Genomic DNA, 23,378 nt, shown 5'->3' with positions numbered 1-23,378 from the left:
ATAGTCCTTAAATTTGCTCCTATGAAGAACTAACATTAAAAAAAGTGGGGTAAATTGGTGACTGTTGTGAGGTCTAACCTCTATTCTCTACACGCTATCCCAGACTTTGAGAAGTGAATCTGTAACCTGAGTAACAGTAAATATTTCCTCCCCTTTGTGCTTGCATGACCAGTGGAACTTTACCTTAGGGCTTGTCGCAGCGTTTTGCTCAAGAAACACCATAACTTATCTGATTTCCCTTTGCCATCTCTCTGTCATACAATGCATTTGGGATACCTCGTAATAATGTAGAAGGTGGGACAGAACCAGCCTGGAAAATTTGAAGCATTGCTTCCAGCTCAGTGTTTGGGCTTTCCATTCCCAGGCAAAGGCATTACAGATCTCCTGTAACTGCTTGATGTCTTTATAGTTTATGGGAAGTAGGAGTGACTTGCATAAATAGTTCTTGGGAAAATCATCCTCTTTAATAATGCTCTGCGTCCCACCCACAAAATCATGTGGGAGTGCCAGGATTCCAGATTGACTTTGTTTATTCTAACCATGACTTTGCTTATTCTAACCAGCACAACAATCTTCTCAGTGGCAAATGATCACAAGTTTAGAGTTAATCAAATACCCTTACATTGTGCAATAAATGTAAACCTAAGGAAGGGAGGTCCTTCTCATAAGACGCTCAGTTGCTGAGAGCCCCCCACCCCCAAGCCCCTAACAGTGAATCCCTCTGATTTACCCAGGTTGATATGAAAGCCCAAAAAAGGCTTCCAGCTAGGCCATGACTTCTCACCCGACCCCTCAGGATCCATCAAAACAATTAGAATATAGTCAGCGAATAGTATGACCTTGAAGGTGTGATGTCCAAACTTGATCTCACTAATTATTTCATTATGCCAGGAAGAAGGCAAAATGTAGGCCAGGGAGACCAGCTCTCCCAAGAATTGTCCATCCACTGTAAGCTTCCTTTTCACTCTAATCTTCATCTTAGGTCTTTGGTAGGTGGTGCGTCCCGATCCTGTATGTTATTGGCCACCCCAAATGCCTTTACACTATCTATTCCAGCACCCCAGTGCTGTTTTTCCTGTGTCGAGGGAGGGCAATAGTGGGGCCCTCCCTCTCTGCCCTACTATATCAATAGGATGTAGTGCCCTCATAGTCTCACTATAGATATGACCCTGAATAAAGCCAGGTAGAGCCACATGCAGCAGCAACAGGTACACCCCATTGAGCTGATTTGCTAGTATCCTCATAAAAAAATGCTGTGAAAATTGAGCAACGATATGGAACGGAAAAAAGGACATGCCATTTAGTTTTTGTTGGGTTTAAGAATTGAGGAAATGGTGGCCACGTCTACTGAAGAGGTCACGTCCCCGCTGTCTGAGAAACCATTAAACAATGTTTTTATGTAGTGTCTAGCTGGGGATCAAATATTTTATAGAATGTGACAAAGAGGCTCTACAGGCCCAAAGCCTTGGCTGGCTTCAGTTTTCTGATAGTCCACAGGGTTTTTTCTTTATTTCTCAAAGCATCTAGAGTGGTTGTGGCTACCTCACCGTGACAAGTAAGGTCCTTGTATTTAGATAGGTATTTCTGGCAGTAGCTTCGGATGTCTCTGCCCTGCACAGGGCTTCGAAGCATCACCATTTCATCTCCACTTTGTGGGATGTGCCATTTACTCCTTCACCTCCACTATATGATTGTTTTTGACTTGCACTTAGCCAAGATCTGATTGACTTTGTTGCTTACCTCATTGAAGTTATACTTTGGCTTCTTGTTCTCTTGCATGCAAATTTGTCCCTTTATAGCTGTCAACTGACAATAAAGCTTATTGGAGAGGGAAACCTTATGTTATTGTCCATCCCCTGCAATTTGTGGGTGAGCTTAATTAATAGGACCTTCCTCATTGCTTTCAAAAAAGCTGCTTCTTAATGAAACAGCTTGCAACACAGCCTCAAATGCGTTCCATACACTTTCTCCCATGTACCTACCCTATGTCGTCATTTGTTAAGTATTCTGTAATTCCATTTTCATGGTGTCTAATGTTATATGGTCCTTAAGTAGAATATCTCTAAGTTTTCCAATTCCCCTCTTTACTCATCTCCTACTTCCACCTCTCAGGTGGGACATTGAAATGTGCCTTAAATCAGACCATGGTCTGATAATGTCTGCACAAATGTACAGCAGAGTAATGAGTCACTTGACCCTCAATGGGTGTATATATATATATATATATATATATATATATATATATATATATATATATATATATATATATATACATATATATATATATATATATATATATATATATATATATATAAATAAAAAAAGAATAGAGAACTCTGGGTAGTTCCCAAATTTAGGTGGAGAGCAGCTCTAGTAAGGAGCACTCTGCAACACCAGCGACACTCTAGATTTGCTCATCTCAAATGTCTGTTTATCTAGAAAAGTTTTTAAGCATTGGATCAGCACAGTGCTATCCACGCCGAGCTAGATAGTGACAGTCTTTTGGCATTTATACAGCAAAATCTTTAAGCAGAGGTTTGACACCGTGTCAACCTTGCCAAGCTGTAAAATGACAAAAGCCATTTACCACTCCAGGCACAGTATTACAGCTTTGGACTGGTAAAATACCATCCAAGCCAACCTGGAATGAGCAAAAGCAGCCCCTGACACGTGTTTCGCTCTCATTAGAGCTCATCAGAGAGGCTTAGCTTTGTCCAGACACAAGGGAGCACCCAGTATAAGTCAAAACAAATCCCTTTCAGGGTTAGAGTGATGCAAAAATTATGCAAAAAAGACAATAGAGAACTCTGGGTAGTTCCCAAATTTAGGTGGAGAGCAGCTCTAGTAAGGAGCACTCTGCAACACCAGCGACACTCTAGATTTGCTCACCTCCAATGTCTGTTTATCTGGCAAAGTTTTTAAGCATTGGATCAGCACAGTGCTATCCACGCCGAGCTAGATAGTGACAAAGTCTTTTGCCATTTATACAGCAAAATCTTTAAGCATAGGTTTGACACAGTGTCAACCTTGCAGAGCTGTAAAATGACAAAAGCCATTTACCACTCCAGCTACAGCTTTGAACTGGTAAAATACCATCCAAGCCAACCTGGAATGAGCAAAAGCAGCCCCCGACACGTGTTTTGCTCCCATTAGAGCTCATCAGACTTGACTTATACTGGGTGCACCCTGGTGTCTGGACAAAGCTAAGCCTCCCTGATGAGCTCTAATGAGAGCGAAACACGTGTCAGGGGCTGCTTTTGCTCATTCCAGGTTCCAGTCCAAAGCTGTAATACTGTGCCTGTGTGGGTGAATGAGTGGATGCATGCATGTATGAATGTGTGTATGCCTGTGTGAGTGAGTGTATGAATGCGTGGTGTGTGCATGTATGGGGGGGAGGTATGGAAGGTGGGGAGCATGGATGGAGCGGAAGGTGGGGGTTGTCTGGGGAGTGTTGGCGGGGTGGGCCTCCTAGCAGTGACAAGGAAGGAATTCCCTGTCACTGGTAGGGCCTACCACCATGGTTTTCATGGCGTTACGAACGCCATAAACACCTGCAGGAAGGCCATTTGGGCCTACAGTCCCATCTTTTTGCATTGCCCTAATGGTCTCAGTGACCTGCCCCAAAGTTAAAGCCGACTGCTAGGTCTGGTGGGCACATCCAGTCGACTCCTTATATGGGGTCTACACCCTATGGCCTCTCCCCATACCATACTGGGTCTTGTCCAGCACTTGCCAAATCACCTGCCAGAAAGAATGGGCTTGCTGCGGGGTGTAGTGAGGCTGCCTTAGTGACCTTGTTTGGTTGAGCTACCAAAGAAGGCATGATGACCCCTGCAGTTTTTGATCCGATAGATATAATACCTCTACTTTCCTGGGAAGTGGAGACCTTTAGATTTTCCGCTCCTTGAGTTGGCATACAAGTGGCCCAGGGTCCTGATTCTAATTCAGAAGGCCTTAGGGTTTGGACTTTGATGAATCCTGTGGGGGCCATATCTCCCCTGTGGTGGGATGTCTCGACTACCCTTTTGGTGGAGTCCTGTCACAGTGCGCCTTCCGTGGGAAACGTCAGAGGGACAATGTGTGCCGACATTTCTTATTGACAGTCGGAGGGAGTGAAGTTATCTTCCTTTGCAAAGTTTGAGGCCATGGTGAAAATTGGAAAGACTTTGGACGGACCACCTCTAAGCCCCTGTGGTGGTTGCGGAGGACTAGGCTGTCTGAGTTCTTCGTGTTGAGAGGCGTTGTTTTTTTTATTCTTTTTATTCAGTTTTGCACTGCTTTTTATACTTGCAGTTAGCAAATGAGACAAGGTATACAAGGAGGTAACAACTTGAAAATAGAAAAGTTACATAGATCGCTAAATTACATTTATATCGATTGTGAACCATTTGTATGGAGTTTGGGGGGAGGGGGGGCTGGGGGCGTGGGAGAGCACCACAAATTAGACATAATGGCCGTGAGTTTCCAAGTACATCTATAGACATGAAAACATTTCCTACATGTGAGGAAGAGCACTGCTGTTGTCAAAGCTAACCATGGAATTACACTGCTGAAATAAATTGCAACTCAACACATTTGCTTAAAAAAAAACAAATATAGGTTAGTTTGAAAGTGTGTGGGATATCGTTACCATGGACCTGTATACTACATTGATGTACGTTGCGGGAGATTCCCCCCTGCGATCAGTATTTCGCATTATGTTATCAACGGATAAATAATACAGTTGTGTTGATCTGCAAGGAGAATTTTCCCCCACGGTATGCATTTGAGGGCAGCATAGAAATCATTGCTCATTGATGGATGCAGAGTATTGTAATTCGGTCATGTGGGTCAAGTGTCATTTTTGGCTTCCATTTTAACGAGGAATGTGTTCCATACATCGCTGCCGCCCAGTGCTAGTCCCCTTCATGACAGTGCCTTTTGTACCGCCGCCTCTGCGTGCGAGTTGCAGCAGGGATTTTAGCCATCTGGCGATATCTTGGGGCACTGGCGCTTTCCAGCACATGGCAATAATGCGTTTAAAAATGGTGAGCCAGATCTATAAATCTACGGAGGTGTTTGTCTGCCTGTTTCTGCGGTGCAACCCCAATAAGCAGGATTCGGGTGTAATTGTCTAAGCGTAATCTGTTATGTCAGCTACGATCTCTGTGACTTGATGCCAGGACAATTGTAGTGGGGTGCATTCCCATACCATATGATAGAAACTGGCTTCTCTCAAGCCGCATCTTGTACATTTAGGGTCAGCCAACATGCGTTTAATGCGGGAGGGGGACAGGTAAGATTGATGTAAGTAATTAAATTGGGTAAAACGAAGCCTGGGGTTTGTGATACCCCCTTAAACCTAGCTAATGCAGACTCTCATGAGTCATGGGCATTTCCCACCCCCATGCAGTGTGCTGTGTTCAAGGTGGTATATAGTACAGAGATGACTTTACTGGTCCCTGGGACGGACAATAGCATTGTAAGTACCTGTAAGGTTATAGGTTCCAAGTCGCCATTCCTCCATGTGTTATGTGTAAGTCACCTAATCGTGCAATATGATGGGAATAATCCTGCATGGAGGTTATTGGATTCTCTAAGTTCCTCAAACGTCAACAGTGTACCGCCTCCTAAAAAATACCCCTCCGTAACAAGGTTGGCAGCCGTCCATGGAGTCATGTCACAGTGTCTCAGTGTATTTCTAGCAGCTGGTAAGCGCACTATAGCTATTAATGGGGAATACGGTGTGTCTATAGAGGTTTTGTGTACATATCTATTCCAACAACTTCTAGCTTTATTCAGTAGTAAGGATCTAGGGAGGGAGTGGAGGGACGGGATGTCCTGTCTGTAAGCCAGGTGTATACTGAGGTCGTACCAAGAAAGTTCAACACATATGCTTTATCTGGATTTTGGGAGCCACCCATCCATTGAAACGGCCATTACAGCTGTGCCGCTGTGTAGTAAAGCTGAAGATTAGGCATACCTAGGCCACCTTTGTCGATAGGGCGCTGTGTAGTATTCAAGGCCACTTGGAGTCTATCCTTCCCCCAGAGTAATTTAGTAAGTAAACTATTTAACATTCGGAAAAGTGAGTTTGGGAGGCCAGTTGGTACTGCTGCAAAGCGATATAGTAGTCTAGGGAGAACAAGCATGTTGGCTGTGGCCACTCTTCCCATCGGTGACAGCGGGAGCGAGCACCAGATGGGGAGCGATCTGCAATACTTCTTACCGCCCTATCCAGGTTACCCTCCCTGAGGTCTTGCAAGGAGTGATATATCCACACTCCTAGATATTTAAACGTGGTATGACTCCAACTCAGTCGATAATGGGGAAGAGTTGGTTGGCCCTCCAGGGGAACAGGAGACATGGGGAAAATACAGGAATTTGACCAGTTAACCTTTAGTCCTGATAATATTTCAAAGATGTTCAAAAGAGACATCACCCCAGGAACCGCCGCCACATGAACTTGTAGGTAAATTAAGGCATTGTCTGCGTATAGGGAGATAATGTAAAAGTTCCAGAACTTTCTAATTCCCCATTGTTCCGCCTTCTGTCTTAGGTGGGCCACTAATGGTTCCATTGCCAGGGCGAACAATATTGGTGAGAGCGGACAACCCTGTTGAGTGCCTTTACGAATAGGGAAGCTATCTGATATGATGTTACCTGTTTTGTCCCGTGCTGTCGGGTCTGGGTACAGTACTTTCTCAAAAACCCAGATCCAAACCCCAGGCGGCTCAGAGTTGTAAATAAGTGATTCCAACTGAGCGTATTGAACGCTTTTCAAATATCGAGGGAAACAGCCACTCTCCCAGTATCATCTTGGGTATTATTGTAAATACGTTGAAGCAGTCTTCTGATATTTAAGAAGGTATTGCATCCGGGGATAAAGCCCGATTGGTCCTCATGTATCAAATCTGGTATTAGAGGTACGAGTCTGTTCACTAGGAGTTTTACCAGGATTTGACAATCCAAATTTAATAGGGAGAGAGGTCTTTAGGATCTCACGTCGAGGTTATCTCAGCCAGTCTTTGGTAAGTCTACTATAACCGTCTCACACAGGGTCTGTGGTAATTTACCAGACGAGTATGCCTCAGTGAACATCTCCAGCAAAGGTGGTAGTAAATGAGATATGTATGCCTAGTAGTACTCAACTGGCAAGACGTCGGATCCAGGGACTTTATTGCGGGCAAGTTTGCTTACAGTGGTGCAAATTTCTCCCATCCTAATTGGTGCATCTAAGTCCTCCACATGGGACTTGCATACTTGGGGTAGAGAAATAGGGTCGAAGAAACAGGGCACTAGTGGCTCAGCAAAAATAGAACGGGGTGTGAATAGAGGAAATATGGCGCTCAGGATGCCAGTCAACCCTAAGTAAGTAACGGGGAACCTCACAAGGGACACGCCCTACCCTTAAAGGTGAAAACACCTCACAACTGAGAAAATACACAATGAGGGATCCCTCTTAAATCACAAGAAAAACATTTTTTTTGAATACATAATTCACATATAAAACCAATTGTAAATGTCAGTCCATATGCAACAGACAGATCCTGGAGTCAATCACAACGATGAATCTACTAGAACTAAAGCAACCAAGCGGTAATAACAGATGTACTTCAACATGTATAGTATCCAAACTTCAGTTCTGATCTGCCCGATATTCAAGATCTAACATCTGTGTTTCGAAGACGGCGTCTCCGTGTACGGACACCTAGCGAGTGCGCTCAGATGTTAGATCTTGAATATCGGGCAGATCGGATACTATACATGTTGAAGTACATCTGTTATTACCGCTTGGTTGCTTTAGTTCTAGTGGACAAATAAGCCCTGAAGAAGTCGTAAGGGATAATAATATTTCCCAAGACGAAACACGTGTTGGCTGGAACCACAAATCTCATTGGATTTCAGACTGTCTATGTGAAATCACAATCTGAATAAACTTTGGATTCATCGTTGTGATCGACTCCAGGATCTGTCTGTTGCATATGGACTGACATTTACAATTGGTTTTATATGTGAATTATGTATTCCCAAAAAAATAATTCTTGACATTTAAGAGGGATCCCTCATTGTGTATTCACTAGTGGCTCAGCTGCTGCATATAGTGACAAGTAATTTTTAATGCTATATTTGTCAGACTCTGTAGTGAGCACTACGCTGCTGTCTAATCGAATTGCCTCAATGGGGGTATACTTAGGGGTCTCCTTTAATAGCCATGCCAACAGACGGCCCGATCTGTCACCCTCAGCTTGCTGTTGCATCATGTAGTGTCGATAAACGTGTTTTCACAGTCCCGTGTCAGCCTCTTTATGCTGTTATAATAAGCCCCGGAGGAGATCCCGGTTGGCAGTCAGATTTGCTACAGTTATTTCAGCTGCTCGAAGCTGAACCTCTAGTGCAGACAGATACAGCGAGGCACCACCCCGTACCACCACCTTGTGTGCATCCCTTTCAGTAGCGCGGAGATGTGTAGAGTTATGATTTTGTGTAAAGTATGTGGAAGTACATGAGGCCAATTCTTGGTGGAAGGGAGTATCTGTCAGTGTTTCTACCTGTAGGTGACAGGTCGGGATCTTCGTACTCGGTCTGCCCCATTGTATGCTCAGCGGGCTATGATCAGATATGGTTCGAGCTAAGTACTCAGATCCCGTTGATCTCTGTACTAATGCCGTGGGCCCTAGGAATAAATCTGTTCTGGTGTGGATATCATGGACCGGAGAATAAAAAGAGTACTTTCTAGTCATCGGGTGGCCCGCCCGCCACACATCATTCGGTCCCCTTTCTGCACACCAGTTCTGGAACATCTGAGAGGTTTTTCTGCACAATACTTCTGCAAAGGTGGGCGCAACCTATCATTAGTATGTCTGGAACACAGTTAAAATCCCCTCCCCAGAGAGCCACCTCTGATGGGCCCTGGAACAGGCCAGTTGTAATCCCATTCATGAATTCTCCATGGTTGGAATTCGGAGCATATGTACCCACCAGAGTCCATGGTGTTCCATCTAGCATCCCTTCTATTATCACGTACTGACCATTAGGGTCGCTACGAGTGCATTCCGGTGTTTACAGGACACTTGGTGCTACCCATATCAGCACTCCACTCACAAACGCAGAGACAGTGTGGCCATGTACTTGCCCCCTCCAGTTTCGACTAAGCCTAGAGAGTTCAGTCTCCGTTAAGTGGGTTTCTTAGAGCATAGCTAAGTGTGTTTTCTGACGCTTTAGATATGCCTGTATGCGGTGTTGCTTAGATGATGATGCCATACCTCGCACGTTTCATGTGATATTATAGCTAGGCAGAGATAAAGTAGGCTGGGTACTCATGGGGGATTGTGCTTTGTAGGTGATAAAATAGCTGAGTCCGGTGTCCTACTTGCTATGTCTCTGCTGAACCTATATATGTGGTATGTCTGATACCTCCATCTTATTCGTCTTCTCCCTCTCATAGTTCCCCCTCCCCTGACATTGTGCAGTCTTGTGCTCTGAACAACAGTGGGAAAAATAAACAAAAATAGCAAAGTGCCCAAATGGAGCACATTGTGATAACAATTATCTACTGTTCCATAACTGCGATACAAACAATGGACATATTTGAAATAGAACCATTCCATGCAGTGAGTTTCGTGTGCAGACACCAGAAGTTGGCTCACTTCCTTTGTCCAGCCCGTAGGATATATTATATGGTCGGCAGTCAACTCTGGGTGTTGAAATGATATGTGCACGATTCTAGCTTCCTGCCCTCAGCAGGGACCCCAGGCAGGGTAGGTCTAGCCACCAGGCGTCAGACACTCCATCCGAAAAGCCCAATGTGGAATAAGTAGTTGTTGCAGCATATGAGCAGCTGCGCAGTCTGCATCTTATCTGTCTTCCCTTCTGTTTATTGTGGATCATACAAGACGTTGCACCAGAGTAGTGTGTACCTCTAGGTAGTTGCACTATTGGTATGGATCTTTATTTGCTCCAGTTGTTCCCGTCATATCCAATCCTGTTTATAAATCGTCAGCAGACCGGGGAGTAAAAGTTGGGTTGTTGAAAGTGTCAGCGGAATCACTTTGATCGCCGTGATCTGAGTTAGCTTCTGATGGCGTCTGAAGTGTTGCAAAATAATTAGATGTGAGCTCAGCCTTCGCTCGTGCTTCCGCAGCCTGTGCCCTTGTGGGACCTGGCCTTAATCTCATACGGTGCTTCAAATTGGTCCTTGGGGATAACCACTGTGACTCCGTGTCTCCTTCGTTAGAAAGCTGGGCTAGGCCCTTTGCATGAAGCCATGTCCAAGCATCCTCGGGGGTAGCGAAAATGTGTTTTTGCCCCATCAATCACACGCAGCCTCGCAGGGAAAAGCAATGCATATTTGATATTATTTTTGCAAAGCCGTTGTTTAACTGCGTAGAAAGAGTTCCTTTTTTTTATGGACCTCCGCTGTGAAGTCTGGATATGCGGTGATATTTGCATCCTCAAATTTTCATGGACCGTGATTGCGAGAGCATTGAAGTATTAAATCTCTGTGGCGGTAGTTGAGGAGGCAGGCTATCAATGATCAAGGAGGGGCACGCGGTGGTCGTGGTTATCCCAGGACTCTGTGGGCCCATTCTGTTGAAAAGAGTTTCGGGATTTTGTCTTGAAACACTGTGGATGTTGAACATCGTTCCAGGAACAGCTCTGCATTTGGGTCCTCTGCTCTCTCTGGTAACCCCATAAAACGGACGTTATTGTGTCTCAAGCACCCCTCTGCATCCTATGTCCTCCGTTGTAGTAATGCTACTTGTGTGGTTAATTGCTTCATCTGTTTTTCGAGATCCTGGACTGATGGGCACAGCATCACCATCCCTGATTCCATCTCCTCCATCCTATCTGCTAGTTTGCCATGATCCACCTGAAGTAAGTTCACATCTTGCACCGCCACATCAATCCTGGCTTCCAGGGATGTTTAGTGTCTAGTATGGCCTGTAGAATTTTCTCAAATTGGGAGGAGTGGCCTTAAAGGGTGGTATCTAGATGCTGCAGGGCATGAGTAGTGTCATTTAAGGGTATCGATTGCGCTGCCGAACTGTCTGCTGCCAGGGCAGTGGGCAGTGTGCTTTTAGGTTTCCCCATCTGGTGTACTCCAAGTGTGGTGATCAATCCCCAATCCCAAACCTGTTACAATTTACTGGCTAGTGGTCAGTTCATCATGTGCATTCAGCCTCGTCGAGGTCGTACCCTCTAAGAAATTAGCATAAATTCCTAACACTCTAGATAGCAGTAGAAGTGTGGACACATTCAATCTTGCATTTATTCCCAGTGGTTTGGAATCTTAGTGCGGGCTCAGGGCATATGCTGTAGAAATAGCCATTAGCATTGATTAATTTCCAGTCATATATTGCACTGTAGCCACATGCTTTAATAAGCAAGTGTTCTGTTAATCCAGAGTCTTGGCTACCATGGCGCTAATGGTGTTAACGAACTGGTGCTTTGTTTTTAGGTAGTCATTTTATAATCACAATGTGCCATTGTAAATAGAATTCCTGCCAGTTCATAATTTACAGTCTCAGAGGAGTAGGAATCGTGCACTCTAGTACCAAGGGAACTCGCTCACCTTTCCAGTGCTCCTGCTTCATGCGCTGTGTCCCCTTTTCTTCCGTTTCACTTCCTGGGCAGTTCTCAGGGACTGCCCAGGTGGGACTAGTTGCCACAATGGGGGGGACTGGTTGCCCCAGGGCTCAAAAGCTGTGGGGCCTCTTGGGGACATTCCTGAGCTGGTGCTGAGCTGCTGGCTGCTCAATTTCTACAATCAAAGGGATTGTTGTAATAGGGTTACATAGTGATTGGAGGATACACAGTGCAGGCTCCTCTTCTCCTGCCTGCTCAGCACCTGTGACTGATGGTTTTATTACAACAGATTTGCTAGGTTGCTGCCTGCTAGATTCACATAAGAGACTAGATGAGGTCCTCACACTTTCCATCAAGGTCCAAAGGATTTCAGGCAAGGAGCTTAATTTGTTGTTCAGAGGTGAGCAGGGGCATGGATCAGCTAGCCCAGCTGACTCTGACCCTGAGAGGGACTCCAGGGTGAACAATGTGCAGTCCAGATCTGCTAAGGATGAGGCAATCGATTACAGTAAGCCCATTTGGATTTCCATTTTTTGTGATTGCCACAGCAGACCATTGAATCCTGTTTGGAGCTAATTGAAAATAAGAAGGCCTGGTTAGTATTGAGTGACTGAATGTGGGGGTTTGAGCTAGAGAATCTTTGAGTTGAGCTTCGATTTGCACCCCCCCCCAGTATTGCCAAGTACTGGTCTGAGTGGTTTCCTAACTCGAGCTCCTGTATGTTGTCGCTCCTGGGTGGCTTCATAAGGAGTGGGATAGAACAAGCTGCCAGAGCCGGTGACACTACCTTTACCGGTGTCTGAGATGAAAGGGAGATTGTCGGTGACTTAATGCTATTGACTTGCACTGAGACAGTTACTCTTTTGAGGCACTTGGTGCCAGAATTAATATCCTCTTCAGGTGGAAGACTCTCTGCACCTGAGATAGGACCTGGTATGGACTCTTCTAAGGGGTCCAATGCCTGATTACATCTAATGTAGCTTGACAGGGTGTCAAGACAGATTCTGCTTGTATTTTGGCTCGTCTCAATCTCGTGTAGACGTGGACAGGAGTGGGATCTTCCAAGAGCGTCGCTATGTTAAGTAATATCCCTCGGAGCAAGTTGACCCCACGATTAACTGGGTCTCTTCAGGGCCTTTGAGCTTCCCGCGGCTGGAGCAGAAGAGAACGTGACAAGGTGGTCTGTCTGTGAGACCTTAAAGAAGTACTGTTGAATCTGGGGGTCCAGATGAAGAGGGACCTTCTAGATCGTTTCATACCAAGGTTACACCTCTCTAATGAGGAGGCCGTTGGTGTTGTCTCCAAAATCATTGCTAATTTATCTGTTTTGATGGTAGAGGGAGTTATTGGCATTGGTATTTGTGTCAATGACGGGTGATGATGGACAAGCCCTGCCCCCTTGGAGCCCTGTTTTCCCAGTTTATTTGGGGGACTCGTGGCAGTGGAGTCCCCAAGGAACGACTGGAATGGAGGCATGATGGAGGCATGAACAGGCTGTCTGGCGAGGTTTCTGTAGATTTTTTGCAAAGAGGGGCTTTACTTTTGGGCATAGTGTCTACCGCCTTTATCTGTTCTACTCTGCTCTGTTCTGTTTGAAGGCCTGGCTTGGCTTGGCTTCCTTGGCTGGCTGGGGGCAGGTGCTGAGTTCCGCCGCCCCCTGGGCCTTCTGCCCTGCTGCTGCCTGTAGTATGCTGAGGTAGGCAGGGGGGGATAATGGTGTGGGCCCGCGAGTCCGGATGGGCCCGGGCGGCATTCAGGTAAGCAGACAAACAGAGCATCGGGCGGAACTCCTTCCGGCCTCGTAAGCAGCGTGAACGTGCAGCGTAACAGTCTTTTTCAAATCTGGCTATCTGCGCCCCTGTATCCACAGCCTCTAAAGCCTTTTTAGGTCATCCTGGTACTCTTTTTCTTTCTTCTGGAAATCTTCCTTTGTTGAAGAAAGCTCTGCCAATATATTGTCATTACACGTTTGTGCGTATTTCAGTGTACAACAAAAATATAACTATGCTGCATCTGCAAAACAGTGGTTTTCTAGCACCGCTAGCAATTCCAGTGTGCTCCCACCCGTGGGAACAGACAGATCTTTCTACTCCATCTGGACCTACTGATCTGGAATGTTTAATCTTCTGCTGACCCAGCAGGAAGAAATTCGGAAATACCATCTTCTTTTATGAACTGCAGACTGGAAACTACAAGACTGTATTAGGGGAACGACTGAAGCAACCACTTCTTTCATCTCTCTCTGCTATCCAAGTGAAAACAAAGACCTGCAGTTGACGATACTATATCTCAGTTCCCTAAAGGTCTAAAAATACACACAGTGTTTTTACCACCCTCAGTGGAAACTGGAAGATTTAAAGAATCAATCCAGACAAATCAATCTTGGCATATTAGGGGTACATGTTGGTGCTTAAGGCATTGACATTCATGACTTGGATAACGGTTTGACAAAGCCTTTCCAGCACTCTCTGACTGGGATTTAGATGCTTATATTGAAAGGACCTACAGCTTTCCATACCAGAAACCAAAATTCGACTGCCCTTGAAAAGCATCTGGGACTACTACCAAAGTGGATTTGATGCTTTTGCATCATGGGCCAAATCCAACTATTCTGTCATCCAACATAGCAAAAATTCCAGATAAGTTGAACGTTGAAAAGCCAGAGTGCTTTACAGAATCTTTGCCATTGCTGGTAAAAGTGTGGTGGGTTTATAATTGGCGAGTCTTCTTGGTCACGTTTTCTATTTATTTATTGAGGTGCTACAATCCCCTACCTACAGCTCAAGAAGGTACAATATTGAGTATAAATGAGAGCTTTATGATGTTGAAAAGAATCATAGTATGTCCCAGGATATCCAATTTTAGACTTTTCAGGGGGACCCAATGTACAATATTTAAAGGTTTTAGTAAATAAATCCACAGTGGGACAAAAAATGTTAATAGAGAACTTCCCATTCATCGATAAAAGAGGATAACCACCCTCCTCTGGTGCTTTTCCATTGATCATGGCATTTTCTGAAGCCAAAGCATAGCTTCATAGTTACTATCAATAGAACTTCAAATAGTTGGTGCTGCACTCCATTGTAGGACATCCATCCACCCAGTCTCACTTTGTCCATGATGCTTCTGTAGCCCTAAAAGAAATGAACATGTACTAAGGGCCCATTCTGTTGATTTTGATAGGCTCTTTACCCACTTCTCCAGCATAGTGAAGGGGCCCTGCGTGTACTAACCAAGGCCTTCTCTTTTCTTTTCATGTGAAACTCTTTGTATATGGACATTGTTCTGCCCTGTAAAATAACATGCTGCTCTTCTAGCTGCAGCATCTATGCTTGCAGAGTCTTGTAGTCCTCCGCTACATGCTTTGATGTCATTGTCTCTCCATGTATGCTGCAATGATGGATACCACAAGGCACTACCCTCTACATCGCTCCTTGACCACTGTTCTTATGTCAGTGGCCTTTTGGGCAATTATTCTACTGCCGAGAGCTAATATGTAATCTAGCTGTTCATGAGGCAATGAGAAAGACACTGTTGTCCTTTGATGTGGTGGCAGGGTGGGAGCTCTGTTATCAGACATCTGTCCGCTTAGTGTGTCTAGCTACGCTAGTCTTAGTTAGTTTTAGCTGACAAATTGTGCTATTTAATGTCTTCAACATGTGTAAGAATCAACAATTAGTAGTTAGAATATCATCTCAAAAAGTGGGGCTGACTTGTGTTTTTGCAATTTGTTTGTTATGTAAGGTCTGTAATAAATCCCTTTTATTAAATAGTTGATGGAAATTCAGTGGTACATCATTTTGAGGTTTTTTTTTTCTTTTTTTAATCTAGCGCTTTATCCAGTATCTGGCTTCTAGAAATACATTGTTTAACTTGAGCAATTTCTTGGACAAAAGTGGACTGCAAGGTAAGAATTTATTTTCAAGTGTTTGAATCCTTCAGTAATGCATTAAAGGAAAGAAGGCGTAGCAATTTTGTAGAAGAAATGAATGAAAAATAGATTGAGTCTAAGTGTTAGGCAGATTGGCATAAAAGTGAAACAAGGAGTAGAATCTCTTTCCCTCTGTTTTTCCTGTTCCCATGGGACTTTAACATGTTCAATCACTATGTAATATTAGGTGATTGGCCAGCAGATGTTTAGATTGTTACATATGTAATGAGGTGATTGCCTTCAACTCGTTACATATGTTTGAAATTTTGTGTCGTCAACAGTCTTAAACAAGGACTCTGCCTCATCTTTGTAACATAATGTTCTCATGTGGCGTAAGACCAGTGCATGCTGTTGGTCACCTGATAAGGTTATGTATTACAGTTTCTACTCCAACAATATCCACTAGCACATTGTTGATTATCACTTTATCATCAAGGCAAGTTTATAGGAATATGTAGATTTTGTGAACCTTACTCCATATCTACTTGCCATGAAGATATTTTTTGAGGTCAGTATTTTTACTAAAATACTTTGACCCCTCTCCCTGTCCCTCCCTCTTCTAGAAGTGCTTCTTCAGTCTTTTTTGTAAGTCCATCTCCGAGCTCCTTGCCTGAAAGGAGTCTTGAATACCCCAGTTAGGTCACCTCAATACACTACCAACTGTTTCAGAAATTAATAATCTAACATCGTCTCTCCATACAGTGTCTAATAATTTAGGTAATTTGCCTACATGTAGTCATGTGTGATTAGTAATTGCCCACATGTGGCCTTTTATTTGTATAGATGTACCTAGGATCTGCCATTTTGCTGCTTGATTTGTCTGAATTTAGTCCTGCTTGTGAACTTGAAAAAGGCATTTATAGAAAGTAGCGACAAAATCACCACACATACCTGGTCTAAATATCTGGGTCCAGTTGATGGTTAAAGAGGCCAAAGAACATGCCTTGATCACATCATCTCAACTTTGTTATTCACAAGAAATCAGACAATCATTTCCCTAATGGCCTTCAGTAGCCATCAAACCATGTATCCGATTGTAAATGATTTCTGTCACAGTAGGGCCCATCAGACCCATCAGAGTAGGATGCTAGCACTGTTTCCCATTTCAGAAAGCTTTGTATTGTGAAAAATATTCATGTTTGTTTCAGTTATGTGGTTTTACCGTACTCTTATAGGTTTGCTTTAATATGGGCTGTTTGTGGCATTCCTGTTGTTCTAACAGCAAAAGAGGGGGTGCGGGTATCATGATCTGCAGAGTCTGCCAGTGTTGATAATGCTAATGTGTTATTCTTTTCATTAGGTCAGAAAAGTCCTTATAGCAGCCGTGCCGAATTTTTCTTTCCCCACTCTGAATCAACTGCCACCCCACAAATGCCTTTTTCATCTCACAATAAAGCAATTCAGTTTGCAGTGCTTACCTCTGTACTCTCTCATGTTCACATTCTTTATTGTATGTTTTTAGGACAGGAAGGTTGTTTAGAAACCAACTTATGGTTCATAAGAGATGTATTTTTACTCATGACATGGGCACTGTGAAATTGAAGAATATTTTAACTTTATTTCCTAACCTCTGTTGTAACACAGACCGTAATAAAATATAAATATAAGGTCTTAACAGACCCAGCTTGAAAAATCATGATGGGCTAAAACCAGTGCTTAATTTGTGTTTGTTGTTTCCGGTGCGGAGCACCAGTACTTATTTTTGAGGGCCGGAGCTTAGTTTTCTGCATCAGGCATGTCCTGCGAGCAAAAGACACATATGGGAAAGGCGGAGGAAGTGAAAAAGCGTTCAAAAGGAGAGAGCAGAATGCTGCAAGAGTGAGCTGAAGAGACAAGGAGTGGCAGTGAATGGATTAAAGAGTCCCGGGAAGGTTTTAGGATTACGCTGCCTTGTTGTTCTGTGTTTGCATATTTAATTGTAGCAGCCGTGTGTTTTACATGAGAGCTTTGGGTACCGGCACGTTTTTATTTACAAATTAAGCACTGGCTAAAACTCATGGTCGATTTGAGGCTGTCAAACATGGGGCACCAGTTAAACCTTTATATAGTATTCTTACTTACTCTGACTAAATCCATTTTAGTTGGATTGTCATTTAAGAGGACACACATTGTATTTGCTGTTGCATACATTTAAAGGTATGTTTCCACAGGGAACTAGCTTTTTTCAATATCTATTTTATATTGCATATATACTAAAACTAGCATTTTAATGTCTGCTGTAAATAAAGTAAACAATCATATTGTATTTCTCTATAAACCATCGAAGTAATAATAAACCCAAGAATATGCTGAGAGTATAAAGTGCCTATACTGGAGTACAAATACCATCACAGCCATATTGTCTTGTGAGCAGCATTTGCCCCTTTTCATTCAAAAGTCGCTGTTTCATGACTCAGGGTAATCTTGAATATCCTTCATTCGGACAACAATTGTTTCTAAACCTGAGTAACATACAAAGTTCTTAGAATCCAAGATATCAAAACTAATGATATTTTCAGGCATACACATGCACAGGTCGTTTGAAGCCATATGTGTACTGGGCATCTTAGGCTATCCCTGTTCTTTGTGGAGCAGAAATGTAAATGTTCATGTGTAGCTATCTTAGATAGTTTGTTGGTAGATCAGCGCCTATGTAGCAATGGTCAACATGGGAAGCCATCCATGAAAACTGTATTAGCTGCACAGAAGCCTTTTAAGTGTGTCTTAAAGTTTGAGGTTGGAGTTAGGCATTTGGAATCTGTACCTTGGGACTTGGCGGAAATAACTGGGCATTAAATTTGCAATTGGGTATTTGAGTCTGCACTGGTTTTGGAACATCCTCTTGGCAGATGATAGATATGTCTGAACATTTCATTGTGTTTGGATATTTGAGGCTTTGTTGTCCATTTTAAGTTGCATTTGAGAACGTCTTTAGGCATTTGGAGTCTGCCTATGGCTATTTGAAGCTGTAAACGTGGGTATCTGAGACTGCAGTTAGCCATTTGAGGTGTAGTTGGACGCTTGATGACCATACTTAAACATGCTCTGGATGTATCCTGGTGTATTATATCTTCAGTCCTGTTTGTACATGGATAGTTAACTAAATATGCTTTTTTTTCCCGTTTCAAACGCTTTCTTTGCTATTTTATTATTTAGCACTTCTTATAACCCCTTCGCTGCCAGGCCTTTTCCCCCTCCTGTGCCTAGCCTTTTTTGGCTATTTGGGGCAGTTCGCGCTTAGGCCCTCATAACTTTTTGTTCACATAAGCTACCCACGCCAAATGTGTGTCCTTTTTTTTACAACATCCTAGGGATTCTAGAGGCACCCAGACTTTGTGGGTTCCACTGAAGGAGACCAAGAAATTAGCCAAAATACAGTGAACATATATATATTTTTTTTTTTAAATGGGAAAAAAGGGCTGCAGAAGGCAGCTCGTGTTTTTTTCCCTGAAAATGGCATCAACAAAGGGTTTGCAGTGGCAAGATCACCATCTTCCCAGCTTTCAGGAACAGGCAGACTAGAATTTGAAAACCCCATTTTTCAAAAACATTTTGACAATTTACTGGGACATACCCCATTTTTACTATTTTTTTGTGCTTGCAGCCTCCTTCCAGTTAGTGACCAAAATGGGTGAGAAACCAATGCTGGATCCCAGAAAGCTAAACATTTCTGAAAAGTAGACAAAATTCTGAATTCCCCAAGGGGTCATTTGTGTAGATCCTACAAGTGTTTCCTGCTGAAATAAAAAAATATTGAAATTGAGGTGAAAAAAACTGCCATTTTTCTCCACGTTTTACTCTGTAACTTTTTCCTGTGATGTCAGATTTTTTTAAAGCAATATACAGTTACGTCAGCTGGACTCTTCTGAGTGCGGGGATATATAGGGCTTGTAGGTTCATCAAGAACTCTAGGTACCCAGAGCCAATAAATGAGCAGCACCTCGCAATGGGTTTTTATTCTATACCGGGTATACAGCAATTCATTTGCTGAAAGATAAAAAGTGAAAAATAGGTATCAAGAAAACCTTTGTATTTCCAAAATGGCCACAAGATAAGGTGTTGAGAAGCAGTGGTTATTTGCACATCTCTGAATTCCGGGGTTCCCATACTAGCATGTGAATTACAGGGCATTTCTCAAATAGACGTCTTTTTTACGCACTGCCTTACATTTGGAAGGAAAAAATATAGAGAAAGACAAGGGGGCAATAACACTTGTTTTGCTATTCTGTGTTCCCCCAAGTCTCCCGATAAAAATGGTATATCACTTGTGTGGGGAGGCCTAGCCCACAAAAGGAAATGGCCCAAAACACAACGTGGACACATCACATTTTTTCACAGAAAACAGAGTTGTTTTTTTTACAAAGTGCCTAACTGTGGATTTTGGCCTCTAGCTCAGTTGGCACCTGGGGAAACCTAGCAAACCATGGCATTTTTTGAAAACTAGACACCTAGGGGAATCCAAGATGGGGTGACTTGTGGGGATCTGACCAGGTTCTGTTACCCAGAATCCTTTGCAAACCTCAAAATTTTACCAAAAAATCACTTTTTCCTCTCATTTCGGTGACAGAAAGTTCTGGAATCTGAGAGGAGCCACAAATTTCCTTTCACCCAGCATTCCCCCAAGTCTCCTGATAAAAATGGTACCTCACTTGTGTGGGTAGGCCTCGCGCCCACAAAAGGAAATGCCCCAAAACACTATCTGGACACATCAAAATGATCAAATACAAAACTACCTGTTTTTGCAGGGGGCACCTGCGTTTTTGGTCCTGGGCTCAGCAGCCTTCTAGGGAAACCTACCAAACCCAGACATTTCTGAAAACTAGACACCCGAGGGAGTCCAGTGAGGTGTGACTTGCGTGGATCCCCCAATTATTTTTACCCAGAATCCTCAGCAAACCTCAAATTTAGCTAAAAAATCACATTTTCCCCACATGTCTGTATGGGATCACCGCACTGGAACACATTCCATACCACCCAATGTTCTCCTCAGTCTCCCGGTAAAAATGATACCTCATTTGTGTAGGTGGGCCAAGTGCTTGTGAAAGGAAAGAGCCAAAAACATGTTGATATTGAGGGGGAACAAAGGGGTCCAAAAGGGCAGTTTGCAAAAAAACATTTTTAGGCTGACGAGTGCAGCAGAACTTTTATTGGTATAGATGAGACAATGCTGGGTGGTAGGAATTTTGTGGATTCCTGCAGATTCCGGAAGGTTCCATCACAAAAACGTGGGAAAAATGTGTGATTTCCAGCAAAGTTGGAGGTTTGCAGGGGATTGTGGGTACAAAAATGGTGCGGGTGCATGTGATACACACCACCCTGGAATCACCCAGATGTTTAGTTTTAAGATGTGTGTAGGTCTTGTGGATTTTTCTACATGGCAGCGTCCCAAAGTCCATAAAGTGCAGCCCTTACCATTCCAAGTGGGACGATTTTGAGAGTAAGCCCAGTTCTCATGGCCCAAATGTAAAACTAAAACCCAAAATAATCAAATGTCATCTTGCTTACTGTGGGATAAGATGTTTTAGAGTGCAGGGGAGAGCTGAAAGACTGTTACCCCCTTCAGTTGAGGTGGGGGCGTAACCAGGCCCATACTGGTTGGTAGCCACTACCCCAATATTTTTAGTTTTTTTTTTAATTCCCTGGCATCAAGTAGACTTTCTGCCCTCCCCGGGGTGTGGATCAGGGGTAATTGCCCCATCTGCCCACTGGTGGGCAGAACAACTTTGGCCCCATTTATTTGGGGTGGGGGTATGGCCATACCCCACCCTCTTAGTTTTGAAAAAAAAACTTCCTTGGCCTCTGGTGGGCTTACTGCCCCCCCTTGGGGGCAGATGGGCCTTCCAAAAATAGGCCCATCTGCCCCCAATGGGGGGCAGATATGGCCAACAGTAATGTGCCCCCATGGGGAGCGACCCTTACCCAAGGGGCTGCCCCCCTAAAGAAAACACATGCATACACACACACCAATCCCTGGTGCCTAAGTGGTTTCTGCCCCAATGGGGGCAGATTGGCCTAACAAAAATCGGGCGATCTGCCCCCAAGTGGGGCAGAAATGGTCTAAATACAATTTGCCCCCCAGGTGAGCGACCCTTGCCTAATGGGTCGCTCCCCATCTCTAAAAAAAAAAAAAAAAAAAAAAAAAACACACACACAAAAAATGAGCCCTGCCGCCTAGAGGTTTCTGCCGCCCGGGGGCAGATCGGCCTAATAACAATAGGCTGATCTGCCCCCGGGGGGGAGGGGCGGGCAGAAATGGCCTAAAATAAATTCCGCCCCCACCCCTCCCCCCTTCACCCCCCTGGGGAGCGACACTTGGCCAGGGGGTCGCTCCCCTTGCGTGACATTGGTGCAAAAAAAAAGATCCCCGGTGCCTAGTGGTTTCTGGGGCAGATTGACTTAAAATTGGCTGATCTGCCCCTAAAGGGGGCAGAAATGGCCTAAATACAATTTGCCCCTCCAGGCGAGCGACCCTTGCCTAAGGGGTCGCTCCCCATCTGTAAAACAACAACAAAAAACATCCCCAGTGCCTAGTGGTTTCTGCCCCCAGTGGGGGCAGATCGGCCTAATTAAAATAGGCTGATCTGCCCTCCAGCGGGGCAGAAATGGCCTAAAATAAATTTGCCCCCCAGGGGAATGACCCTTACCTAAGGGGTCGCCCCCTTTGCGTGAAATTCACGAATAAAAAAAGAACTCCCTGGTGTCTAGTGGTTTCTGTCCCCCTTCGGGCAGATTGGCCTCATAAAAATAGGCCAATCTGCCCCCAAGGGGGGCAGAAATGGACTAAATATAATTTGCCCCCTAGGGGAGAGACCCTTGCCTAAGGGGTCGATCCCCACCTCTAAAAAACAAAACAAAAAAAAAAAAGATCCCTGGTGCCTAGAGGTTTCTGCCCCCCCCCCCCCCCAGGGGCAGAAAAGGCCTTAAAAAAAAAAAAGCCCCCCTGGGGAGCGACCCTTGCCCTAGGGGTCGCTCCCCTTATGCCAATTACAACTAAAAATAAATCCCTGGTGTCTAGTGGGCATTTTAGCAGCCGGATTGCTTCACAATCAGGCTGCTAAAACGCTCAGAGAGACTTCAAAGGGAATGAAATTCATTTCCTTCCCTTTGAAGCCTCTCCGGCCTCCTCCATGTGATCGGAAGAGAAATGCTTTGCATTTCTCTTCCGATGGGAGGAGGACGTCACAGGGGGGTGGGGGGGTCAGGAGTGGAAGGGGAACAGCTTCCCCTTCCATCCCTGCCCTGGGTGGGTGGGGTGGGGGGGGAACCCCACAGCGCTCCCTCTGGGCTCTGTGCCCAGGACGTAATGGTTACGTCCTGGGAACACGAGCACTGTGCCGCAGGATGTAACCATTACGTCCTGGGCACAGAAGGGGATCATTTTTACTTTAGTAGTGCTATATCTTGTAATATCAACAGTGTGAGGTTCCTAAAATGATGGGCTTCTAGCTGCAGACTTGGAGCGTTGAGACGATCGGTGTTCCCAGGCCTTGACTGTCTTCGTTTGCTAGAGATAAAGGCGACCCCTTCTGGTAATATCACAAAAATTAAAATAAATGGACTGGACGGAGCGCTGAAATTTTTCAGATGCTCACCTGCCAGGCCAGGTCCTCCCTGGCCTGGAGACGAGCATCCTGGGACCGGTTTCAGGGTATCACCCTTCATCAGCCAGGAGGGACCTGGCAGTTCGGGCTGGACTGTTCCATGGGGAACAGGGTCAAGACTGATTCGCATATGTTTGGGTCCAAACGTGAGGAGCAAAATACAATGGATTAAACCCAGATTAGTGACTAGGGGTGAGTGTTAGAAAAGTTTCAACACTCCTTCCAACATTTCTTTGTTTTGTGATGTTTCCTTGTATGCCCTAAGTGGCTAAGGTATGCCCATACGTGTGTCCCTTGCT

The 23,378-nt window shown here is 44.4% G+C and overlaps 1 protein-coding gene across 6 annotated transcripts in view; it reads left to right on the top strand.

Annotated features, from left to right (window-relative positions):
* PICALM (phosphatidylinositol binding clathrin assembly protein) overlaps positions 1-23,378 on the top strand; it is a 449,858-nt gene that overhangs the window by 149,414 nt on the left and 277,066 nt on the right. For all 6 annotated transcript variants that reach the window (XM_069203983.1, XM_069203980.1, XM_069203982.1 and 3 more), the window contains exon 3: positions 15,400-15,475. In XM_069203983.1, the coding sequence (XP_069060084.1) occupies positions 15,400-15,475 (76 nt within the window). The remainder of the gene's footprint in view (positions 1-15,399; positions 15,476-23,378) is intronic.

The sequence above is a fragment of the Pleurodeles waltl genome, chromosome 8 (genome assembly GCF_031143425.1).
Source record: "Pleurodeles waltl isolate 20211129_DDA chromosome 8, aPleWal1.hap1.20221129, whole genome shotgun sequence".
In the NCBI taxonomy this organism is placed as follows: Eukaryota; Metazoa; Chordata; class Amphibia; order Caudata; family Salamandridae; genus Pleurodeles; species Pleurodeles waltl.
This window is presented reverse-complemented; position numbering and strand designations above follow the sequence as displayed.